Genomic DNA, 25,420 nt, shown 5'->3' with positions numbered 1-25,420 from the left:
CACTAAATTGGTTTTCTCCATATACTTATACTATATATATATATATATATATATATATATATATATATATATATATATATATAGTGTTGTTTTGTTTTTGTTATTAAAAAGGGTAAATTTGCCGTTTTACTAAAGTTAACAGGATAAAAGGATTCAAAGCATGCAAAATGTTGAAATAGATGACATCTAATGTGATTAAAGGACGTCTAATACAATCTGCAATTTGGTAAATAACTAAGGGTAAAACTCCCTTACAAATAATCTTATCGTATAAAACGTGTGAAAGGCATGAAAAGGTAAAAAACGCAGTGGCATTTTCCTAATTATTTTACCCATAATTACCCTACAGGATCAAAATTACCCTACAAGATCAAAATAACCTTACAAGATAATTTGTAGAATAATTATGATGCTCTACAAAATTACCCTACAAGATCAAAATTACCCAAGATCATTTGTAGGGTAATTTTGATAATTACTCTACGAGTAAATAAGTACGAAAATACCATCGCGTTTTTTTACCTTTTTATGCCTTTCGTACGTTTTGTAGGATAAAGCTATTTGTATTTGATCTTTTGCCAATAACTAAAGAAAATAATTTGTAATTTACAATTAAATTTCTTATATATAATAACGAAAAAGTTTGCTAGTATATAGTTACATTTAATTTTGGTTATTTATCCATTTATCGGTAATACTGTCACACGAATAGTTTATTCTTAAATCCGCATATCAATTGGTTTGAGAGAGGTGGAAAGGTTTATTCACTTATGTGGGGTTCCTGTCTGAGAGGTCTTAGGGTCGAATCTTACGAGGGATGAACCATGGCATTGGTTCAAACTGGCAATAATATGCCAACCGCGGGATTGCTCCTCGTGACCTTGATGATCAAAGGCCAAATGACTAACCGGGTAATCTAGCCGTCCAAAAAAAAACATGTTTTTTATATTGTTCCATACTCAATTGTTCTTTTACACATTACATATGTGTAATAATTGAGAGTATATCAACCTAAATTATTGTGATTTTTAGTATTTTATCATTTATAAATATTTACAATTATAAGATGAATATTATTATAATAACATTTTTAAGGTGTTGCTAAATGTACTCTCATTTTTTTTTTTAATTTACTGGTTGAACTTCTCCCCTAAATTTGTAAATAAATACGATCAACCCTTGTATTTTCTATTTGTTGAAAATTTGTATTAGAAAATATCCCTATTTTTCTAGGGGTTTAGCTACTTGCCATAATTTGAATATTTAGATACACATGTGAATACATAACGATTCTACTGAAGAAAAAAAACTTGCACTGATTGAAAGAAGGAGATTAAGAGAGAGCTTGAAGAAACAATTCTTTTCAACTTTGATTTTCATCATAGTTCTAATCGGTTGAGTGTTCTTCATATGTATTCTAACTAAAAGATCAACTATATTCTTTTGATTTGGAAAACGTCTCTCATTTGCAAAATTCCTCTAGCAAATTTATCAAAAGTGATCGTCATCTTTTTCAAAAAGATGATTATCGATATGGATATTAATTCTCATGAACAGAGTAATTACCAAAAAAGTAAGAAATAAGGTATCGATCAATTACATAGCAAGTATTGAATGTGGAGAACAACTATGCATATATGGGTACTTTTTGAGAAAGGAGATCAGCAGTAGGTTTATCGATATTCTTAAAAGGGGAGATGGATAAGAGATGATTTAGGGAAATAAATGATCTAATAAATGTTATCAAAATCATCCGGGTGAAAAGAGAAAAAAAAAATTAAACAAAACAATTAAGAATTGATAAAAAAAACAGGGAATGAACCAAAAAAAAGAAACAGTAAACAATTGAACAAAACAATAATATATAAAAGGTAAAGGGTGGAATTTAAAAAATTATAAAAAATCATATTCTTAGAAAGTGGTGTATAAACAGTAAAAATGAAGGTGCATTTAGTCACACCCTATATTTTTACCTTCCTACTTTTGTTATCTAAAAAAACTCGATATAAGGTATACTTAAAAGGAAATTAAGGATATTATCTAATAAAGATTAAAAGGAAATTAAGGATATTATTATCTAATAAAGAGAAAGATATGGCCAACAACAAACGAAAAGAAGATTGGATTGAACTTTAAAATGAAAAGAATCATGGGAGTGAACATGCCAAAACCAAAAAGCCAGCAACTTGAGGGGCCAAAATCATTAAATTAAAAACTAAAACAAATAAATAAAAATATGGAAGACATTCTTGTGGATGTCAATTTCAGAGGTTTATCCCCATCTTTAGTTTGATTGAAAGGTGCATTAAATGATGATTGTTATGCAGTTAGACCAAACCATCCTTTGGTCCCAACCACAGCCACATCACCTAATATTAATTATTTTTATTATTAAATCATAATTATTAGCTATTATTATTTACCTAATAATCTTTGGTACAACTTTTCCCATCAATTTTTAAATAACAAAATAGTGTGTTATTCTATATTACTTAGTTCTTATTAGGCCATCCATAGTGGGGTTATATAGCGTCATATTGGGTTAAAACACCCTATGCCACCCCGGAACACCGCCCTGCTCGTCGTTATCAGGGGATTATATGATCAGCCGCGATATTTGTAACGGGAACAAGGGGTTATATTTTTATTTACATCGATTTTTATCTTATATTTATCCTTTTAGATTTGTTGAGATTTTAGTATTTATTATTTAGATTTGTTGAGATTTTATAGGAGTTACAAGTAAAAAACAAAAGATGAGTAAATTACAAGTTTTGTCCTTTATGTTTACATCAAATTTCAGGCGCTGTCATTTTGGCCAAAAGTTGACAGGCGCTGTTCTTTACCTTTCAAAATCTTGCACATTTTGTTCTTTAGGCCAAACTCAGTTAGAATTTTTGGTTAAATCTGGTCATGTGCCTTGCACATGAGGGCATTGTTGTCATTTCATCTTTTCAGAGACTATTATGTAAAAAAAATTAGGTTTAGGGACTAGTTTGTAAAGAATTCTTATTTAGGGATAATTTGTAAAAAACAAAAACTAAAAGAAATATAAACTCTCTCTCTATAATCTGAACAACCCATCTCCCTCTCTCACTCATCTCTCTCTCTCTCTCTCTCTCTCTCTCTCTCTCTCTCTCTCTCTCTGTAATTTGAACCAACCCCAATCCAGACGAGACCCTCCTTATTTTTCTTCTTTCAGCACACAACTCAATGTCTCTCATTCACACTCAATGTGAAAGTTCTTTAAAATCAACTTTAAAAACCCCCAAATCATTACCCTCAAAAATTACCGGAGGCTGTGGAGATTTATCGATGAATACGGTTTCCGACGACGGTGAAATCGAGACGGTGACACAGGTCTGTGATCGGAGACGGCCGAACAGCGCTTGGATAGGAGACGACGAAACAGTTCCGAGATCGGAGACGACTGGTGGGTGTTTGCTGTTGTATACTCCAGTTTGATCAGAGTACCATTTATGAGGGTTTGAATCGTGATTTAAGGTTTCGAATTCAGCATGTTTGATGAAGAATGAGTATAATTTGATTGCGTTTTTGGTCTCAAATTCACACAAATGACTTACACAAACTCGATCTATAAAACAGTTCAACCGCCACCCACCTGCAACCGCCACCCACCACCTACACCCTACACCCACCTGCAACCGCCACCCACCGTCTCCACCATCACCATCCACAACCGTTTTCATACGCAATCTTTCGCCTTGTTTTATAGATCAAAAGCCCTATATGAATTTGTTATATCAAAATCAAATTCGCGTATAATTCTTGGATAAATAAGCTAGGGTTTGAATTGTGTTAGAGAGAGAGAGAGAGGGAGATGGAGTTTCACAGAGAGAGGAGAGAGAGAAGAGAGACAGGGTTTATCCTTTTAATTTTTAATTTTGCACAGTTAGTCCCTAAATAAAATTTCTTTACACAATAGCCGCTTAGAAGTTGAAATGACAAGAATGCCCTCATGTGCAAGACACATGACCAGATTTAACCAAAAATTCTAACTGAGTTTGGCCTAAAGGACAAAATGTGCAAGATTTTGAAAGGTAAAGGACAGCGCCTGTCAACTTTTGGCCAAAAGGACAACGCCTGAAATTTGATGTAAACATAAAGGACAAAACTTGTAATTTACTCAAAAAAGATAAATTATTCGTATAAAGAAATATAAATAATAAGTGTGACGCTGAAAAAAAGAATTCCATGTGACATTGTTTGAAGTTATTTATTAGAAGTTAGATTATTGCATTTACATATAGCTTATATGGATAGTTTTTTTTTTCCTTTAAAATTAGTAAAAAAAGACCCAGAAAAGAGACGGTTGTAAACGGCCCAATGGACACCAAAAACAATACATTTGTACACCTACACATTGCCTTAATACCAAAACTAACGTCATTCTAATTTATATGCAACCTTTATGTACAAATGCCATTTCACCAAAGCAAGCCATGTGTGATGTGCCAAGCATAAACTTGTGACGTGTCATGAGTTAACACTTGACATTTTATAAGCAGTTAGTTAAATTTGTTATTACGTGAACCAAACTTGTAATTATCTCTAAACCTTGTAATGAAGATTATATAATTTATATCTCCAGTAAAAAGTTTGAATAATTTCAAAAGTATAAAACTTAACTAAATAATAAACTTGTTTAAACAATCAAATTTACTTTGTTTTGTTTAATTGGTTGATTCAGAATTTATATGAATTTTCTTTGGGTAACATCTTCAACTTAAATTCGTTCATGATCCAAGAAAACAAATGTTTCCGGGCAATGCCACATGTCGGCAAACATACTTGATTTGGTTTTGGGTAAAACCCAGTTGGCACTTCAAGAAGTAAACCCGAATAATCTGGCTCCACCGGATAGAAGTCATTGTAGTCAGGTTGATTGATTTGGGTACAAGTAGGTAAGGTATATGTTGGGTTAACATAACATGAAGATGAGTGATCATGAAAGAACAATGTGATACTGAGTCCAATGGGATAAATCCCTCAAGTGTACACAAGCATTGAGAAGAGTAAAAGAACAGTTAAATTTGGATGTATATGTATATAATCTAGCAGATATCAGTGCATTCATTCAAGTTCATACGTAAGTACAAGAAAACTAAAGTATAACATAATGTCATGACCTGATTGGCTTAATTTATTTAAGGCACTACAACACCAATTATGTAGTTTAGTTGGAATATTTTTTGATCAAAAACTGTTGTAGAAACTCCATTACCTGCATTATTGACAAGGAATGTCTCAACTTAAAAATAAAAAACATTCAAACGGGCACGACACAACACAAAACTTACAGGTTTGGGTCAGTTTCAGGTCAAAGCCGTTTAGCTCGTGGTCGTGTCGTGCCAGCCCATTTATTTATTTTATTTTTACGGGTTCACCCCATTTAGCATCCCTACATAATACAATTATCAACTCACCTCGGATGGATCGTGCAGATAATAGGAGGCAGCAGTGTCCCTTTGAATTTCTGATACAAGAATGCCTAAACCTTGGCCCCTTTTTCTTAGTACCTACGGTTAAACCAAAAATAATAAAATTTGATTAGAATAAAAATGCATTTCATGTTAAAGATTTTAAGTCTTTATGGATCAAGAAGTGACCTTGAAGGCGTCCTCGTCACTACGATCATCCCCGATGTATATCGGAAACACGTCTTCACAGTTGGTGTAACCTTGACATGAAAGGCAGTTGTATTGACACGTATATTATTATTTTAGTTTGTATACTACAAGACATAAAATGTACCAAGTGACCCTAACAGAAACTCGAGAGCCTTCCCTTTGTCCCATTGAATATCGGGACGGATCTCTAATACCTAAAATAATTGTTAAAGAATACAAAGAAGAGTTAGTTAGGCGAATTAACCATCAAGCTCAAAACTGATGGTTCGGCTAGCCATTTCTTGAAAATGTAAGTCAAAAAATTGTTAAGTAATTGAATTTTTGGTTAACTTTAAATTTATTTAGTTATTAACCAAAAATTTCAGTTTGGGCTCAAAACTAACCCATGCAAACCACTATAAATGCATACTGTAAATTATAATCACAAATCTAACTTTTTTTCCTGTCGTTACTCTGAGCTTTGGGTATTTATCGAGAACGGATTTCACATGGCTAGCCAGCTCCATCCAATTATTTTCATTGACACGTCGGAAATGAACAGATACACAAAATTTGTTGTTTTCCACTTTTGCCCCTGGTGTTGATTTTGCTTTCTTCGAGAGTATCATATAAACCTGAAGATTGTTGCATGCTTTTAATAGTTAAGAGGGTCAATAAGGTCAATTGTATAAGTTAGAGTCAAATAGTATATTTCACATAACGGTAACAATAACAACAATGGGAATAATCAAAGCATATACGTTCGGCATTGACTGCAAGGTTTATTGATACGCCATGGGTAAATTCACGTCGTTGGTCAAACGGGTGGTAATGGAATACTACTTGGCATTTGATTCACTTTTGGTTAAGGTTATTCTATGCGAAAAATATTCTGTTAGGATGCTCATAAAGGGTCTCAAGCTGGAAATTCATTGTTCATTACGATTAGTGAAACCAAAAAGCCTTAAAGAATCCTATTCTATGGCTAAAATACAAGAAGAATCTAATACCAATTTGGACCCAAAAACAAAAGGTTCTAATGTGTTCAAGAGTACTCCTACTCAATCATGGAATTGTGATGATCTTTCTTGTATGAAAATGTGTAAAAATTTTAATGGATTATGGTGTTGGGAATTCCATAATTCCTGTTGATTACTAGGACATGGTGTTGGGAATTCAGTTGCTAAAAGATTTAAACGACATCATGTGGAAGCTAACAATGAGATTTACAATGGGTGGGAAAACATTTGAACTCAAAGGGTCTGATTTAAACATAGTCTCCCTTTTTGCTTAGTGGGAAGATTATTTGATATGCTTAAGAATGACACCCAAGTAGCCAGTTCTCAACTTTTTAGCCTACGTGCCCTTAATAAAGACTCATTTTAAAATGAGAAACATGTCAACGAGCCTATTGAAAAGCGAGAGTTAGAATTGTTATTAGTCAAATTTGAGGATGTTTTCAAGTACCAACTTCCTCGCCACCATCCAAACCTTGTGACCATTGAATTGTGTTGAAGGATCAAACTATGGTTATTAGTCAAAACCTTATTGGACACTAGTGTTACACAAGGTAGTACCATTACTAGCCCATTTGCAGCTCCAGTTCTAGTAAAAAGGATGGCTTGTGGTGTTTATGCATTGACTATGGGAAGTCGAATGAAGCTATTATCATAAATGGCTTCTCAATCCCTTAATTGAAGAACTCCTAGATTAACTGAAGAACTCCCCTTTCCCTCTCTCTAAAGTTTATTTCACACTCAAAAAATTTTAACACGGTAACACCTTAATCTCAAAAAAAAAAAAAAAAAAGGGAAGCAAACCTTATCTATCATGGGTAAAAAATCATTGGCAGGTTGGAAAACAACACCCTGCAAATTACCAAAGAAGTTGTAATGTAAATGAAAACATATTCATATCTATATATAGTGTCAGCAACATGATTCTTACCTTCTTGTGTTTAGATGGGCATTTGATGTCCATCCCATGGCTTCCGGCATAGGAAAGCTCAGCTAATTTGACGAAGTCATAGACTTTATCTATGCATCTTCCGGTAACAATAGCTGTTGGAAAGCATGAAGCGAGTTTTCTTACCGTTTCTCGCATCTACATGTGAAGAGACAACAAAATTATATATATTTTTGCATGTGAAAAGTTAATTGGAGTCAGATCATTACCGCATCAGACATATAAGCAAGATCAGGGTTGTCAACGATTGGAGAGAGTGTCCCGTCGTAGTCTAGAAACATGACTACATGTTTCCCACTCGAAGCATTTGTAATTTCATCTAGAAAATACAATGCACTAGTTTTTTGACGTTTCTGTTTCAATTCACACATAGTTAGTGTTGCACTTGAATAAGAGGAAAAAATATCTACACTATGTTACCCTTATTCATTGCAAACATTAAATATAGAAAGCAGAAAACAGACTAAGGAATTTAAATTTAAGTAGCTAAGACAAGAAGTGTTGACTTTAATACTCCCCCTCAACATAAGATCAGGCCTTAAATAGAGTAAAAAATAAAGTGCGAAGTTGCCCTTGATACTACACTTCTACATGCTTAGTTATAAGCTTATAGCAAGAAAGACTGGATTTTTAGCTAGACGTACTGCTGGTATGTTGTCACAATACAGTGGAATTAAACCCTTCGCTAATGGTTGTAAATTCTCCAATAGTTGCACGAGCCAAACACTTTCTTAAGCTACCATTGTTACCCCTCTATATTCAGCTTTAGTGGATGATATCGCCATTGTAGGCTGCCTTTTGCTGCACCATGAAACAACTCCTAACGCACCCAAGTACAAAGACGTATCATGTGCTTGATCATTGAGTGTCATGATCTCAAACATGATCCGCATCACAATATCCAACAAGTTGACAATATTGATTTTGCTTATACGGAATTCCATGCCCAAGTATGTTTTTATGTATCTCAGCACTCAACGAGCAACTTCTACATGAGGTTTCTTTGGCTATTGCAAATATTAACTTAATACTCCAACTGAAAAGGAGAAATCGGATCTCCTTACTATCAAATAAATAAGACTCCTTACTAATTGTGGAGGCATTGTAGTGTCTTCCAAATTGGGCTCCGTAGGTGTTGCAATTGGCTTACAATTTATCATCCCAAACTTTTCCAGCAACTCTTTGCCACGATTCTGTTAATGCGAATATTCTTTCAATGTTCCAACAGATCTACAAACTCACAAAATCCTTGAGTTGCTCGAGTTCCTTCATTTGCAAATGTATTGCTAGATTGGCTTTGGTTTGAGTTAATTTTGCTTCACAGTTTCCAGTAACTATTGAGTCATCAACATAAACCGTTTTTATCGCATCCCTTCGTTTCTTTCATCAAAGTTGGATTATCAAGTTCGGCGCCATCATCATACTTATCTATTATCCTTAGTTTATTGATTGTAATTAATATATAACTGTGATACGTAGTAGGCTTACTTGATAAGCTGTTATATCGCAGTTATTGGCGCCAAATCGTAAACAATGTAACGGTTAAGTGGCACCGATACACTACCTATAAATACCCTAGATGTGCTTTATCAGTGTGTGTGTGAAAAAACCCTAGTACTATGTTTTTCTCTCTACATCGCACACAATCAATTCATATAAAAACTCACTATACATCACATAAAATAACATGGTATTAGGCCAAAGGTTCTTGGATCGATGTTGAATCAGGCAAGCATGGATATTCACGATGGGTAAGACTTCACCATGAACATCTATATGATTGGTTATGATCATGAAGATCAAGAAGAACCAATTTGTGATAAGAAGGAACATAAGGTTATACTTAATGAAACAGAATACTATGATTCCATTGCCCCCAAGGATGAAGATGATGGAGACTCTTATGTCTTCATCACAAAAGACAACGATGAGAAAGATTGTGTTCTGAAAATCAAAACCGTTCATGAAGATAATTATAACAAGCCAAAACTCGATGACAGTTTGAATTTAAAGAAATACAATGATGAGTATCATACTACGGCTCTTCCATGGCGAATGAAAAGAGAAAAATAAACGGAAGGATCACTTGTGTGGTTACTGCAATCAAGAAGGCCATAGTTGCGAGGCATGTAAACAAAGAATAAGGAATGGCGAATTCTTGGAACGAAAGGGAAAACATGGGATCAAATTTGGTCAGTGAGTCTTGAAAACAAGATACATATGTGAGGAAACAAAAAAAGCTTTTTGTATCATTTATGAAATATTGGTTATTAAATGGGAATGGTTTAAGTAAAGATTCACCGTGATGGAACGAAAAGAATCATATAAAGTGTTCTTTATGCTCCATCGTCGATCCTACAAGAATATGATGTCACAGTCAAAGGAACCAATTGCCACATTACTAAGGCTTTCAAAGAACCAAAGTCCGTTGTGACTAAAGAAAGAAGAAACTACAAATTGGTGTACAAATCAGGCCAAAAGTCAAGAACAAAGATGGAAAAGATCAAACAAAGAAACTATGGGAATATTTTGAATCTCTAGATATAGAGTCAAACAAGAACGTGAGACAAAGGAAAGTTGGAAAGAACAGACTTACTCCTTCGATGATGGAAAAGGCAAATGGAACAATGATCTCTATGAGGATATGATTAAGAAGGAGAGGCCTACCTTTCCCACAAATTCCTGTTTAGTGATTTGCTAATATCACACTTAATTATAACTACATGCATGTTACTAAGAAATGAAACTGGTATTAGAAACACAAACTGATTAAACAACTTAAATAATTAACTAGATCATAGTCCTAGTAAGAACATTTAAAAATAGACAAATGCAAACCATATGGTCATTGATTCTTCCACTAGTTGAGTTTGGACTCGGAGAGTAAGACTTCATAGCCTCCAACCACTTGTCCACCACGCTCATGTTTGAAAGACAAGGAGGTTTACTTGAATCTTGAGACTCTCTTGCATGGGTTGATCAGCGATTATATATATATATATATAGATTAATTATTAAGTTAAAAAATAAATCGATTTACTTCATTTGACATTATTATTTGAATAATGAAGTAATATTGCCAAAATATCATTGTTGATGAAAAATTAAAAGCTATAAATTAAATGGATTTAGGGGTTGGTTGGCAACTTCTGCGTTAGTAAGTGTTGAACCATTAAGAGACGTGTTTGGGTAAGAGACTCTGAACCAGTAAGGGCTTGACTTGGGTTAGTCTAACTATTTGGTAGTGGAGGAGGTGGGGGGTGGGTCGAGTAGGTGGTGCGTGAGTGGCCGGTTGAGAGCTATGAACAAAGGTGAATTGATAAATGGGTAAAATTTTCATTTAGCATCATTTTGAAACTTAATGGGTAAAAGGCTTACTGACTGATTCTCAGGTGTTCTGTTAATGAACCAAACACACTTAGGGGTTGTTTGATAGCTTCTTAATGTTTCTATCAAGAGGCTACCTCTAAAATAGTCATCAGTAGTGTGTTTGGTTCACTGACAAAACACATCTGAATCAGTTAGTAAGCCCCTTATTCATTAAGTTTTGGAATGATGCTAAATGAACATTTTACCAATTTTTTAATTCACATGCATTCATAGCCTTCAACCGGCAACTCACGCACCACCTCCTCCACTACCAACTAGTCAGATCAAGCCAAATCAAGCATTTTAATGGTTTAGAGTCTCTTACTTTATTTGACAATATAATTCGAATAATGAAGTAATATTGCCAAAATATTGACGTTAATGAAGAATAAAAAGTTATAAAGTAAATAGATTTACTTCATTTGACATTATAATTTGAATAATGAAGTAATATTGCCAAAATATCAACGTTAATTTAACTTCTAAATATATATTGAAATTAAAAAAAAAATACAAGATCGAACAAAATTGTATTTGTATACTTGTATCACCTTCAACAAACCCTCAAAATAATTGTATGAGAATTGAAAATTGCATGAGTTTTCATGTGAAATCTGAAGTTATGAATCCAAATTATTTTTACTTTTAGAAACTAGTGTATCATTGAAAAAGTTTGCACTCGTTTGTAATATCAACTTTTTTTTTAACGGCTGACAAAAATTTTATTACTTGTAGTAAGAAGCTACCCACCAAAACTTACAGAATGTTTATCAACACCAAACAGACACAATTACATAGAGCTATATAAATTAACCACCGATTTCAAACCGACACCAATTCTCCCATGTTAAAGCCACCATCTTTGATCGATTTTTGACCCATAAATATGCGACTGCTTTTATTTCATCCAATACCTTCGTAGTGCTCGGGTTCACCTGCCTGAAAACTGCCTCATTTCTCAGCTTCCAAAGGCTCCAAATCGACACTAGAATAACGGCGTGTAGCGCTTTTCTTTTCTTCCTCGACCTCGAAGCCGCACCATGCAGGTCTAGCAAATCATTAACGCCAAAAGCAATAATAGGCGGGATGTTGCACCAATCCGCAATATTCTGCCAAACCATTTGAGCAAATTGGCACGTTACAAATATATGCTCACTCGTTTCCGCAAAATCACCACAAAGGACACACAAGTTATCATGTATCGTAATATTTCGACGGATCAATGCACACTTAGTCGGTAGCCTCTCCATTTCTGCTCTCCAAGCTACGATCGCTACCTTCTTCGGGACCCAATTATTCCATTCAAAGGATCTTTCGGGGATGACTCGGTCAACCGACCCCAAGAGTTTTTTTATGGATGCAACATTGAATGAGCCATTTGATTCATACTTCCAAGCCCAACAACCCGTACCAGATCCCATATACATATCGCCAACCAAATCTCTTATCTGCTGCATCTAATTCAGCTCACAAGTATTAAGAGCTGGACGGTTCCAGGCCCAAGAAAAAACAGGCCCAGATGCATCAACGGCCAATCGATCCACTACCAAGCAGTCCTTGACACTCTCTACTTTGAACAGGTCAGGGAATTTGATGTATAGAGGTACTGTATCAGCCCATATGTCCAACCAAAACTGGATGTTTCCTCCGTTCACTAATGTCGCCCGAGCAGCATCTTTTAAATCTATACCGGCGGATAACAATGGTTGTCGAATACTAATAATACTTTTCCACAGCCCAGAAATTGTAACTTTAACCGGAATGTCATTCCAAGCCCTAGAGCTATGGTGAATTACCCAAACAACCCTTCGCCACAAACAATTTTTTTTCCGTTTTAAACCTCCACCACCACTTAGCCAACATAGCTAAGTTAGCGTCTCTGATAGAGCCGAAACCCAACCCCCCATATTCGATCGGCGCAATTATTTTATCCCATGCGACCCAATTCATTCTAGCTTTTTCTTCCGAACCACCCCAAAAGAACGCTCTTCTAATCTTATCAAGGGCGTCCAAAACTTTAATTGGTGCTTTATAAAGCGATAGGGAATAGGTTGGTAATGCATTTAAAACCGATTTGATTAGGGTAATTCTACCACCATACGAGAGAGTTTTAGCCTTCCATAAAGAAAGTCTATTTTTAAAAACCTCCACCACCGATTTCCAATTTCGAGCTAAGTTCATATTGGCCCCAACTAGCAAGCCTAAATGCATAAAAGGGAACGTACCTTGTTTACACCTCAATTGATTCGCCATTTGTATTACTTCATTATCGCACACCCCAATCCCATAGATGTTGCACTTTGCCAGATTCACCTTAAGACCAGATGCTAGGTGAAAACATCTTAGCATCCTTCTCAGGTTATTAACATTCGATGTAGACCATTCACCCAAGAACGTCACGTCATCTGCGTAAATTAAGTGAGACAAAATCTGTCCTCCAGTCGTGATATCAATGCCTCTAAATAAGCCAATAGCTACAGCCTTTTTCATAATACAAGACAGGGCCTCCATTACTATGACAAACAGAAAAGGAGATAAGGGGTCACCCTGTCTAAGACCTCGATAGCAATCGAATTCTCTAGTGGGCGAACCGTTTACCAGGACAGAAGCTTTAGCAGAGTGCAGAGGAGCCATAATCCAAGATCTCCATTTGCGGGGAACCCCATTTGTTCCATAATCGAATCCAAAAAAGACCAATTGACAAAATCATATGCTTTATTGATATCAACCTTGAAGTACATCGCTTTCCGATTATTCTTTCTAAGCCAACTCAAGACTTCGTTAAGAATTAATGGGCCATCCATAATGTTCCTGCCAGCTAAGAAAGCCGATTGTTGTTCCGAAATCAGATTTCCTAACACCTTTTTCAGCCGGTTAACGAGCACTTTAGAAATAATCTTATTGATCACACCGATCAAACTAATTGGCCTAAAATTACCTGGGCCATCCGGGTCTTTAACTTTAGGGATTAGTGCGATGAAAGACGACGTACAACACTTATTGATAAAGCCCTCCACATAAAATTTGTTAAACAGTTTGATTATGTCATCCCGGAGACCTGCCCAACATCTTTTAATAAACTTGAAGTTGAACCCATCAGGCCCCCTGGAGAACGATCACCCTCACACTCCCAAAGGGCTGCTTTAATTTTCCTCCACAGTGAACGGACATTCCAACATAGTCGCCTCAGAATCCGAGATTGAAGCTATACCAGGGCAAACCATCCCCGGCCGATTGGTCATTGGCTCCGAAATTTGGAGTTTAAAGAATTCAAACAGGGACTCTTTAATGGATAATGGGTTCGTTATCCACTCACCATATATCATCAAGCCATTCAGTCTATTAGTGCTAATATTGGAATTAATAATAAGATAAAAATAACTTGAATTCTCGTCCCCATCTATAGCCCATTTAGACCTGGATTTTTGGTGAAGGTCTAACTGTTTAACCCTGTCGAATTCAGCCATATAATTCCTACATTCCGCTCTCTCCACCAATTCTTCTTCTTCAAGAAGCCTCTCCTCAGCCAGATTCTCAATGGAAGCCAACCGTGCCTTTTTCCCATTATAAATCCCCTCCCTCCTATCCTTCTCAATTTTCAGCCATGATTTAATATTATTTTTTAGCCATCTCAATTTTATCGCTAGCGCAAGATCCTCCGAACCTGTGAAATTAAATTCACCACACTTCTGTAAGACAAAATCTAGGAACCCATTGTAATCAAACCACGAGCTGAAAAAACGAAACGGGATATGGCCGAAATCAGTTTGAACAGTGGATAAAATAATTGGCCGATGATGAGAAACCTCCCTAGCCAACGCAGTAACAGATGCATTTGGCCATCTCTCCCTAAAACCCAGACATACCAGAAATCGATCGAGTTTACTAAGCTTCCTACCATTGTCTGATATATAAGTGAAGTTACCACCACCCATGTTATACTCCACCAGACCGGCTGACAAGATAAACTGATTAAAGGCCTCCGCATTAGAAGCGACAAATTCCGAATTCAACCTTTCACTCGCATCCCGCACATCATTAAAATCCCCCATCATAACCCATAATCCTTGTAACGAGTTCCTAAATCCCAAAATCTCCGACCATAATGTTCGCCTACTAAATGCATCGTTTGGGGCATACACATTAACCAGATTCATCCTACACCCCGACTGAACCAAAAAACCCGAGACAATAATAAAATTTCTGTTATGGTAAATGTCAACACACCTGAACACCGACGGGCACCATAGGCATGCTAGACCCCCTGACCTTCCTTGCGAATCAACCACAGCTACCTTGTACTCAGCTCGACCCCAATATTGATTAAACATAAAGGGCAAAGACTCCTGAAGTTTTGTTTCCTGTATTGCTAGAAAATGCACCCCATAACTAGTTTTCAAGCCTCTAATCCAGTCTGACTTCCGATTACCCCTGACCCCTCGTAAGTTTACTGACAAACAATTCATTGGAAACAATCTGCAACACCCTCTTCCTCAACAAGCTTCACAGTTTCCTCTACAAAACCATTCAGATTAATACCAATAACAGAACCAACCTGAACAGTCGCTTCAACCCCCGCCCTAATTATTCTCTGAAGATCAGATTCAACTCGGGCATCGGAGCCGTCTGGAACTGGAGAAGAGCCGTTGACAATACCAGCAGGTACACAGCTACCAGGGGGAGCAGCGACTCCACCTATTGAAGCTTCGATGTTTCCCACGTTACCAGAACAATCCCCAACCGGAGTATTCAGATCTAGGGGAACCGAGTCTGATCTATTTGACTGGCAAAACAACCTTTGGGTGGGTCCTTGTAATGATCCCAGCGAAGGTGGGCTTCTCTCTGTTCTATTTCTTTTACCCAGGTTAATACTTGGAGTTGGGCCTTCATAACCATCCAAATTATTAGATTTCCCATTTACCTCCTCAGGCCCACTTATCTTGTTCCTATCAGTCCGAACTACATTACTATTGGTAACAACATGCCCACTATCCTTGGGCCCATTATGCATGTGCTCATTTGAATCCGGACACGTCACACCATCCGAATCCCTCTCATGATTACAATCACCACGCGCCGACTTATTGATATCCCCATGCAAGTTGTTATTTCCCATGCTAGCGATCACCGTTGGGGACTTTTGGGGTGCCGGGGGCTCTCCACCTCCCTGAGACTTTCCGTTTTCCACCGGAGATTCTCTAGCATCGCCTGACAGGCCCGCCTCTACTACCACCGGTACCGGAGTTTGACCGGCATTCTGACCCACCCCGTCAGTTGGAACAGTTTTCCTGATTTCCCCCTCCTCCAGGTCCTCCATACCTACCATGTCCTCAACAGATTCCGAGTCCGATTCAGAACCTACCTCGAATTCACTATCAGCCAGCGAAGAAACGTCGTCCGAATACTGTGAACTTAAACCAATGTATTCCGATGCCCACACAACCATAGTTTTTTCATTCCATTTAATTACCACACCTTCCTCAATTCTAGACAATTGATTTGTTAACACCGTGACAGTCCCTGTCGAATTATCCTCTTGTTGCCATGAGAATGATGAAGGTTTAACCACAGTGCCAAATGAACCCCCAATTCTATCGAACAGCGTATTATCCCGGATCACAAAAGGTACCCCAGAAATGTTAACCTTGGCAATCCGACTAAACGGGATGTCCTCGCCGTTCCAAAGGTAAAACTTTGAAAAATTGTTTTGAAGGAAAGCAGAATGAGAGTCCATACATCTCATAGCCGACGCCTTATCATTGAAAGTAAACATGAAAGTCTGTCCATGAACATACGATAAACCGACTTCAGAAAGGCCCACTTCATCCAAAGTTGATCTGACCTTCCTAACAGACATGACTTCCTTAGTGCATCCAATTATTGATCTACCAATGCAGTGGATAGGGTATAGTGATCCTTTCCCATCCACAGTAATCACTTTAGCCCCATTCCCATGCACCTCCTTATTTCCTCTCAATAAGTCAGCAAAAGACCGGCCCTCTTGAACAAAAGACGGACCAGATTTGCCGATATCCGGCCGATGTTCCTCCATGAAAGTTCGACCACTATTAATCCCACCAGTCGGTTGGTAGCAGTTGCCCTGATGGTTTTCCTTAGGCCTCCAAACGCTTCGGCCCAGATACTCCGGCGCATAATTAATTTTTTTATGATCTCTATCATACTTGGCTAGTGACACTGAAACCTTCATGTCAAACATCCTTATCGTGTTAAGTTTTACAAGAAACTCCTTCATATCCTCTATACCCTTAAATCGGACGAAACCAAAACAACGACCTCTTGAATCCCGCTTCCGAGCCACATACGCATCAGAAATGAAGCCAAATGGCTGGAAGGATCTCCATAGTATGTTTCTAGTAACTCGGCCAGAGACATTTTGCACCAGGAATGTCCATTCTATTCCATCACCTTTGTTCTTACGATTCTTCCGGTATTGCACGTTCGACCACGGACCACCATCATCATACTCCCCCTCCCAATCATTCCGGGAAGCCATTTAGAAAACCACAAGAAACCAAAGAGGCGAATGAATGTCACCAGAACCCAGATAGGGAGCACGGTTAGATCTAGATGGTCCCAATGAACCGATCGATTAAACCCCACTCGCTATTCAGATTCAGGCAAGCATCGTCGAGCACTCTTTACGAATTCCGGGCGGCGGCGAGAAGATGGGAGAGAGAGGAAAGTTTTTAGGTACCCGCCACCACTAATTGTAATATCAACTATTGAGCAAACTTTATATTTCTTTTTTGCAATTCATTCGTGTAAAAATATCAAAATTCTAAGTCTTATACTAAAAAGAATATTTCTGTAAATTGTTTTAAGAAATTTACTTGTAGTCTGGTTACAAAGGTAATTATGTTACTCGTTAAAAATTCAAATAGGAAAATCACTAAAATACAATGAATATGTGAATGATTTAGACGTTATGAGCTATGATTATTGATTCTGAAGTGATTTATAGTTTATTATTATTTGTGATAATAAAAGTGAATAATATCTTGTAAGTCTTGTATTATTACCACTAGGTTAGAACCCCGTGTATTATACGGGTTGAATAAATGTAATTTTATATATTAAATAATAAAGAAGTTATATCTTTAAAAACCATGTGTATTACACAGATTAAATAAATGTAATTTTGTATATTAAATACTAAAAACGTCGTATCTTTAAAAACCCGTGTATAGTCGGGTTGAAAAATCTACCAAATAATAAAAAAATTATATCCTAAATAAATGTAATTTTGTATATTAAATACTAAAAACGTCGCATCTTTAAAAAACCCGTGTACAGTCGGGTTGAAAAATCTACCAAATAATAAAAAAAAATATATCCTTAAAAACCCCACGTTTTACACGAGTTGAATAAATATAATTTTGTATACAAAATAATAAAAAAGTTATATTTTTAATAAATTAGAATAACATTTAATATTAATTTATTATTTATATTTTTAATATAAGATAAGTAGATAAGAGAGGTATTTGTTTTAAAAAAAAAAATATTAAATTAACAATTTAGATTTGAGGATATATTTTATTAAAGTATGATAAGATTTAATATTAATTTATTATTTATTTAATTAATATAAGATAAATATAAAATTGAGGATACCTTCAATGAATGACACGTGTCCAAAAGATGGTTTCTTTTATTATAGTAGTTAGACTAGATTTTAGCCGGTGCCGCGCGTTGCGGCGGCAACGTCACGCCTGTAACTTCGTTACATGGGATACGATGATGACATGAACGTGTGATGCTCACACGTGATGTGACGCGTTTTTTCCTTTGTTATACATATTACGTTAGTAACAATAACTTGGTTAGAAATAAATAAAAAGATATGTAAGAACTGCTCAATTTACTTCAAATATATTTGTTAAGATTTATGACAAAAATGTAAGAATTGCTCTAGTTTCGTAAAAGTTGTAAAGTATTTTGATTAATGTTGTTTTGTTTTTCTAAACAAAAAGATTATGAGAATGTAAAATTGTAAATGATTATTATTACATTTTATATAAATCATTATGAGAATGTTAATGATTATTATTATTAGGTTTCATATAAATTAGTGTATTATCACAATATATAAAGGTTGTCATATATTGAAGGTTAAAAAAGAAAAGTAGTTAAAGATTGAGGGTTAGTATGTATATTTACTAAAAGATGAAGGTTTAAAGATAAAGGTCCCACCGACCTTTCTCTTTAATATATAGTTAATTACTCGTTACATATGGCCAATATAAATAGGGTTTTTTTTCTTTAAAATTAGTAAAAAAAAAAAGAAAAGACCCAAAAAAGAGGGTTGTAAACGGCCCAATGGACAGCAACACTACAGTTGTAAGCCCAAACAAACACTTGTAGTATACATTGCCTTGATACCAAAACTAACGTCATTGTAATCTTCTATACTATATAATAAAAGAAAACAATTTTTGGACACTTGTCATCATATTAAGCCATCTCTTATAGATAATTATTATTTTAATTTAATCTCTTCTAATTAATTATAAATAACCCTCCTACTAAATATTATTTAATTTAATTTATTATATTATAGATAACCCTTCTATTAAATATTATTAATTTAATATCTTATGAATAATTATTATTTAATTTAATCTCCTTCTCTTATATAGCTCACCGATATCTAAACTCTTATGGGTTTAATGAGGTAATATTATATAGGTTAACAAAATCCTTTCTATGGCAGCGATAATAAGGAACAAATAAATCTATTTTGTGAAGGAGATATCATACTTCATGCATATCTATTAATTTAACCTTTATATCTATAATGTAAAATCCACAACATCCATAACAATCATCTATTTATTAGATTTTATTTTAAAAATTATTTAAAGAAGACAAACTATCAACTCATATTTATGTTTACCTTAAATATAAAAACCTCATGTAAAACGTAGACATGACAAACCTAATTAATTTTATTGAAATTCAAATATATATCTATAAACTATTTATTAGTTATATTTGAACGTTTTGTTTAGTTTGGTATCAAATAAATTTTATGAAACTTAAAGTAAAGTTAACTAATATTATTTATTATTTATATATTTACGGAGTTTTAAATAAAGTGTTAAATTTATTGAGACTTCGTTAACAAATTTTGCAACAACAGAATAATCTATGTTTATCACGAAAACCAAACTTTGTATTAATATATTAAATATTTTTATTTTCACTATACAAAATTACATTTACTCGACCCACGTAACACATGAGGTTTTTTAAGATATAACTTTTTATTATTTGACATATAAAATTAGATTTATTCAATTCGTACAATACACGGGTTTTTAAGGATATATTTTTTTATTATTTAGTACAGAAAATTACATTTATTTAAACCGTGTAATGCACATATTTTTAAAGATGTAATTTTTTTTATTGTTTGGTATATAAAATTACATTTATTCAACCCGTGAAATAAATGAGGTTTTTTAAAGACGTATTATTTTATTATTTGGTAAACAATATTACATTTATTCAACCGTACAATATGGTTCTTATGGATATAACTTTTTTTATTTAATATATAAAATTATATTTATTCAACCGGTACAAATGAGGTTTTTAAAGATATATTATTTTATTATTTAACATATAAAATTTATCTATTCAACCCCGTGTAATGCACGGGGTTATAAGCTACTTTAATTTATATGTAACCTTTATATGTAAAAATGGCATTTCACCAAAGCAAGCAACGTGTCATGTGCCAAGCATAAACTTGTGACGTATTCACTGGACTTCTCCTTTTATACGGTGCAACCCGGCCTTTGTAATCCATGTCCTCAGCCCAACTACAAGCCCACGTACAGCAGTAAGCCCACAAGCACAGCACAGCTACAAACCCACGATCACAACTCCTTTTGTTTAAGCCCAACCTTTGCTCAGATTCATTCCTCACAAAATAAACACATATTTATACAAGTGTTATAAACTTATAAATATTCATTCACAAAAACTCATAAAAATATTAGTATTATATTTGGTATTTGGTATTAAATTGCATTTTTAACATTTACTTTTGCTCACTCCTTCCTTCTAATCGATGATTTTGCAAACAAAGACGATTACTTCTTCCTTCTTCGTCCCTTTGATTGACTGACACAACCTATGCCAGTTTTTAATCTACAGCTTTACAAGTTGACATACTTGACTCTTTACAACAAATAAAGACACTTTGAACCATAAACCTATTTAACATTATTGATACTAAGACACGTTTATACTTGGTTTAATCCGTCATTTAAAGATCTCAAAGGTGGTATCTTGGCTAGGCAATTTGGTCGTAGTTTTTCTTCTTCTAGAGGGAAATAAACTCTATGTGTGAGGTTTGTGCCTAAAGTTTGGTCATTTAGGAACCCTTCAATTGTCTTGACCACTGCACTTTCGTATAAGGTAGTGTAGCTCTCTCGGTATCACTAGAATCCACCCTCATTTTGAATTTCATCGATTTGGACCAGGTAGTTGTTTTTTATTCCCATCCTTCCCTTCAACATTGTCAACTTTGTTTCCTTCTCCCTCGTGTTGTTGCCTTTATTTCCCCCTCCCTCACCAATCACAATCGTCACCTCTCGCCTGAAACCGTTGCCCCTCCGTATTTCGTGAAGATCGGCCACCACCAACACCACGATACCCATGTGTTGTCATTATAAGTTTTAGGTGATAGGTTAGTTGATAGAATTAAAACACACTACATTTGCATACATATATTCACTTTTATAACATAGATTTATTTATTTATATATGAAGTGATTCAATTAAACATCAGTGTTGGCTTAGATTAACATTAACAATTAGATATATATCCGATTTACAACTTGTTATTATTTATTGTTTACATTTCAAATGTTGGCCTATTGTGCGCTTTATCTAATCTAATCTAATGACATGGATCACCTTATCTTGCCTAATCATCATTCAATCATTACATCACTCCCTACAAAATCCTATCCTCAATGACATCAACCATTTAGGAGTTTAGCCAAATCTAACCCAAACTTTTGCTTGGAATGTCGTATAAAACATTTCTTATGTTTTCCTTAAAGTATTCATTTGATAAAGATGTGTATTGTTTATACATTTAAAAAAAGAAAAGAATGTGTCAATTATATTCTCCTTCATTAATGTCCGATGTGATAATTAAGCATTATTGCATAGTGGTGATGGATATGATCTGGTGATATCGCTGATGACATAATAATACTCTAATGGTCCGTCAGTGATCCAAATTTACCGTTAAAAAAACCGAATGTCTCCTTCTAGTGTCCATCACATGTCATACAACATCCCTCAAATATGAATGCTTTCTTATGGCCAACTATTTATCTTCTGAAATAAAATTTCAATATTCAAACTTGGGTTCACATATCTCAATCACTCAAAATTCTTTTGTCCATATTTAATTGCCTCTTCTTTTACCAATCAATATTATCTGTTTTAATTATTAATTGACATATCACGATTTTGTTTTTAGTTATCTGGGTAAAGTCTCTTCAAAATGTCAACCGTCACTATAATCCCCCCTTAAGCACGTTTTAGGAAAGATCCTATGAACCCAACATCTCTAACTTCCCTCGTTAAGTAATCATCTCGATGTGATATTTTATCGTAGTCTAGCAAACCGACCAGCTATGACTTAGTTATCACCCAGCTAGCAATCCTTTTCTACGTTCACAACTAGCTGAGACGGACAATGTTGTTATCTATTTCTTTCGTCCTGCCACGAGTTCCTACCACAACCACTTAATCCAAAAGTCCAAACTGCCATACAATACTTCCCATGTGGTCAATCCGACCCACCCACCAAAATATCACCTGTTTGTTTTACATTCAATACCTATCCCAATGGTCCACCTATTCCAATTGACCTCCATAAAACCTTCCTCCATGGAATGAATATTGTCGTTAACCTGCATTCACTCAGTCCTATGATTAATAAAAAATAATAATAATATATCAACACAAAGATGACGACAGGAAGATAACAAACCAGATACCACCAACAGGCCGCCGGTAACCAACACATGTGTACATACCGGAGAATTTGCAGTAGAAACAGAAGATAAAGAAGATTAACCGTCACGCAATCAAACATAACCTGATCACCACAAAAACATAACCACAATGAGCACCCATCAGATATCAAAGAGCACGGGAACTAAAGAAGAAAATTGACTAACAAAATAACCGAAATAAGTTCTAATTTGTTGAAGCATTTCATTCATTGAATCACTCAAAAGTATCATAGAAACTAAACACGAATCCGAATACTAAAATTATATACAGTCCAGTCATACATCACGCAAATATTAATTTCTTGCATTTTGCCCCCATATATTACCGTTTGAATTACGCCTCTATTAAATGTGTAATTGATTTTTTCTTTATGTATCTTCACAGCACCAAAGTTGTTGTTTTTCCAACTGTTAGTGCCAATTACTCCCATTAGGAACAAGGCAAAACCTATTGGAATTTCGATAAGCATAGCACGGAACCTTTCCAGCTGATTGAAGATTTAAAGGCGGTTTTGACGACGTATACACACACCGATTACTGACTGACAGAGGTGGTGATTCCGGTGATGCTTCGGGTGTTGTACCAGTGGAGGAACTAGATCCACAAGTACCAGACCCAGAAGCGGTTGAATGAGCCGGTGAGCATTTCTTCGGATTTGATAGAAATGCTCGGATTTTAATCGATTGCAGCGAAGCTGTTCGATCATATTCCTCAATGAGATTCGTCAAATCCTCATCACATGTTATGGTAACAAGAGCATCTAGATCTTCTGTAGGCAATTGACACCTCAAACCCACTGTCTTCCCGCACAATTCACCGAGTTTCACCATCAATTCTGTAAATCACAAGTAAATCACAATTAGTTAACGATTACTCTCGTTTACCTGTCACTTTATTGTAATTGATTATTTTGGTTATATAAAACAAGTTCACATTTTGAAACACCGGAAAAAAATAATAAAAAGAAATAATGTTATGACCCCAATATCTATTATATTATAGTTTTTAAAAGTTATTTTTGCTTCAAAAAAGGCATAGGAAACTAGCAATGCAGTATTTTGTGCGTTTGATTTTTATTTCGATGTAAAAAAAAAAAATTACTCACCAGAAAATGAGATGGAGCGAGCAACGGCGAGGACACGTGTCTGGCCACCATGGTAGCGAAGTTTTCCGTCGGGGTACCTCGGGAGGATCCGTCCGCCATAACTACACAAGAGTTTGATGGTAGTGTTGGTGGGAGGTTTGGGAGAGTTGAGAGAAGGCCCCACCATTTGAAAGGTTTTGATGTTTTGAAGTTGTTTGCTTCTTCAAGCCTAAGCATGGCGCAATTAGCATCGTATTTATAGAGTTTTCTGGTGCTAAGAGTCGGAGGTGGGGCCCGTAAGGTCCCGTTAGTTTGGACTCACGCAACTGTTGGGAATTCGTTATTTTGGATGATAAAAGTGTACTTGGTTGTGAGTTGTGCATAAAGAGTTGTATGTTTGATCTTTTTGGGGGGTTTTGTATTGAAAAAAACGGTTGCCTTGTGTTTTGGGTCAACAATCAAATAACTAAAAGCTAACTTCACTTTTCACTTTTGATAACTAACTTTAACTTTACTTTTAACTTATTCGAACCGAAATATGTAAATGTTGAGGTGTTTGTTGCAATTAGTAATACGATGGGTAGTGGTAAGGGTGAATAATGTTCACACCCTTGGTTGTTTTTCGCCATATGATAGTACAGTCAGCAAGGGACATTATTGGGCGTTTTTCTAAAATGGGTATAGTGGAGTTGTGATTATGTTAAAGGGTGTAGAGAATTAAATAAAAATAAAAAAACCAACAAAAAAAGCTATTGGCCAAAAAAATGAAGATTAAATGTGATTGGCCCTTAAAATTTGCTCCAAACGTGATTTTAAACACGCCAAAACACAAAAACCAGCCAAACACGCCCAGGGGGTGGTTCCCAGGCGTGTTTGGGCGGGATTGGGCAGGATTGGGGGCAAAAAACGCCCATTACGTTCGGTCTAAGAGTAGCCAATGATTTCTTGATCAAGTGGTAGAATCCTTCCATTTTTTTGAGAGTTGCAGGTTTAACTTCTACATGGTGCAGAGTGAGGCACTATTGGGCAATGATAGAAGACATAGGGAAACCTGGGTTTGATTCTTGAGCCATACAGGTTTTACTGGTGATTTCACCGTCGTGCATACAGACGGGTGGATTATCGGGTTTTCCCCGGAATTGGTGGACTCGGGTTACTCTCGGAGTACTCCGTTTAATTTAGTGGATGCCACGAAAGTGCATAGTATTGATTAGGTTGGCCGTTCCAAAAAAACAAAAAGTAAGAATATGTATTTTTTTTAAATATTACAAAAGAAAGAGTTTTCCCATTATTTTTAGCAACT

At 35.4% G+C, this 25,420-nt stretch overlaps 3 protein-coding genes across 3 annotated transcripts; all 3 read right to left on the bottom strand.

Annotated features, from left to right (window-relative positions):
* Positions 1 to 5,438: 5,438 nt before the first annotated feature.
* Positions 5,439 to 9,367, bottom strand: LOC110897185 (probable trehalose-phosphate phosphatase H). Its single transcript, XM_022144006.2, has 8 exons — positions 9,342 to 9,367; positions 7,805 to 7,931; positions 7,578 to 7,733; positions 7,451 to 7,498; positions 6,086 to 6,265; positions 5,776 to 5,845; positions 5,631 to 5,701; positions 5,439 to 5,540 (listed from the first exon to the last, which is right to left on the bottom strand). Exons 1-8 carry the CDS (start codon positions 9,365 to 9,367, stop codon positions 5,439 to 5,441), a joined length of 780 nt encoding a protein of 259 aa, XP_021999698.2.
* Positions 9,368 to 11,773: 2,406 nt separating this feature from the next.
* Positions 11,774 to 12,421, bottom strand: LOC110893637. Its single transcript, XM_022140721.1, has one exon. It carries the CDS (start codon positions 12,419 to 12,421, stop codon positions 11,774 to 11,776), a length of 648 nt encoding a protein of 215 aa, XP_021996413.1.
* Positions 12,422 to 23,262: 10,841 nt separating this feature from the next.
* Positions 23,263 to 24,359, bottom strand: LOC110896114. Its single transcript, XM_022143554.2, has 2 exons — positions 24,139 to 24,359; positions 23,263 to 23,868 (listed from the first exon to the last, which is right to left on the bottom strand). The coding sequence occupies exons 1-2, from the start codon at positions 24,302 to 24,304 to the stop codon at positions 23,444 to 23,446; spliced, it is 591 nt and encodes a 196-aa protein (XP_021999246.1). The 5' UTR covers positions 24,305 to 24,359; the 3' UTR covers positions 23,263 to 23,443.
* Between the last annotated feature and the right edge of the window lie 1,061 nt (positions 24,360 to 25,420).

Source organism: Helianthus annuus, chromosome 12, assembly GCF_002127325.2.
Source record: "Helianthus annuus cultivar XRQ/B chromosome 12, HanXRQr2.0-SUNRISE, whole genome shotgun sequence".
Taxonomy (NCBI): Eukaryota; Viridiplantae; Streptophyta; class Magnoliopsida; order Asterales; family Asteraceae; genus Helianthus; species Helianthus annuus.
Note: the sequence above shows the minus strand (reverse complement) of the source record. Positions and strands in the feature narration are given on the sequence as shown.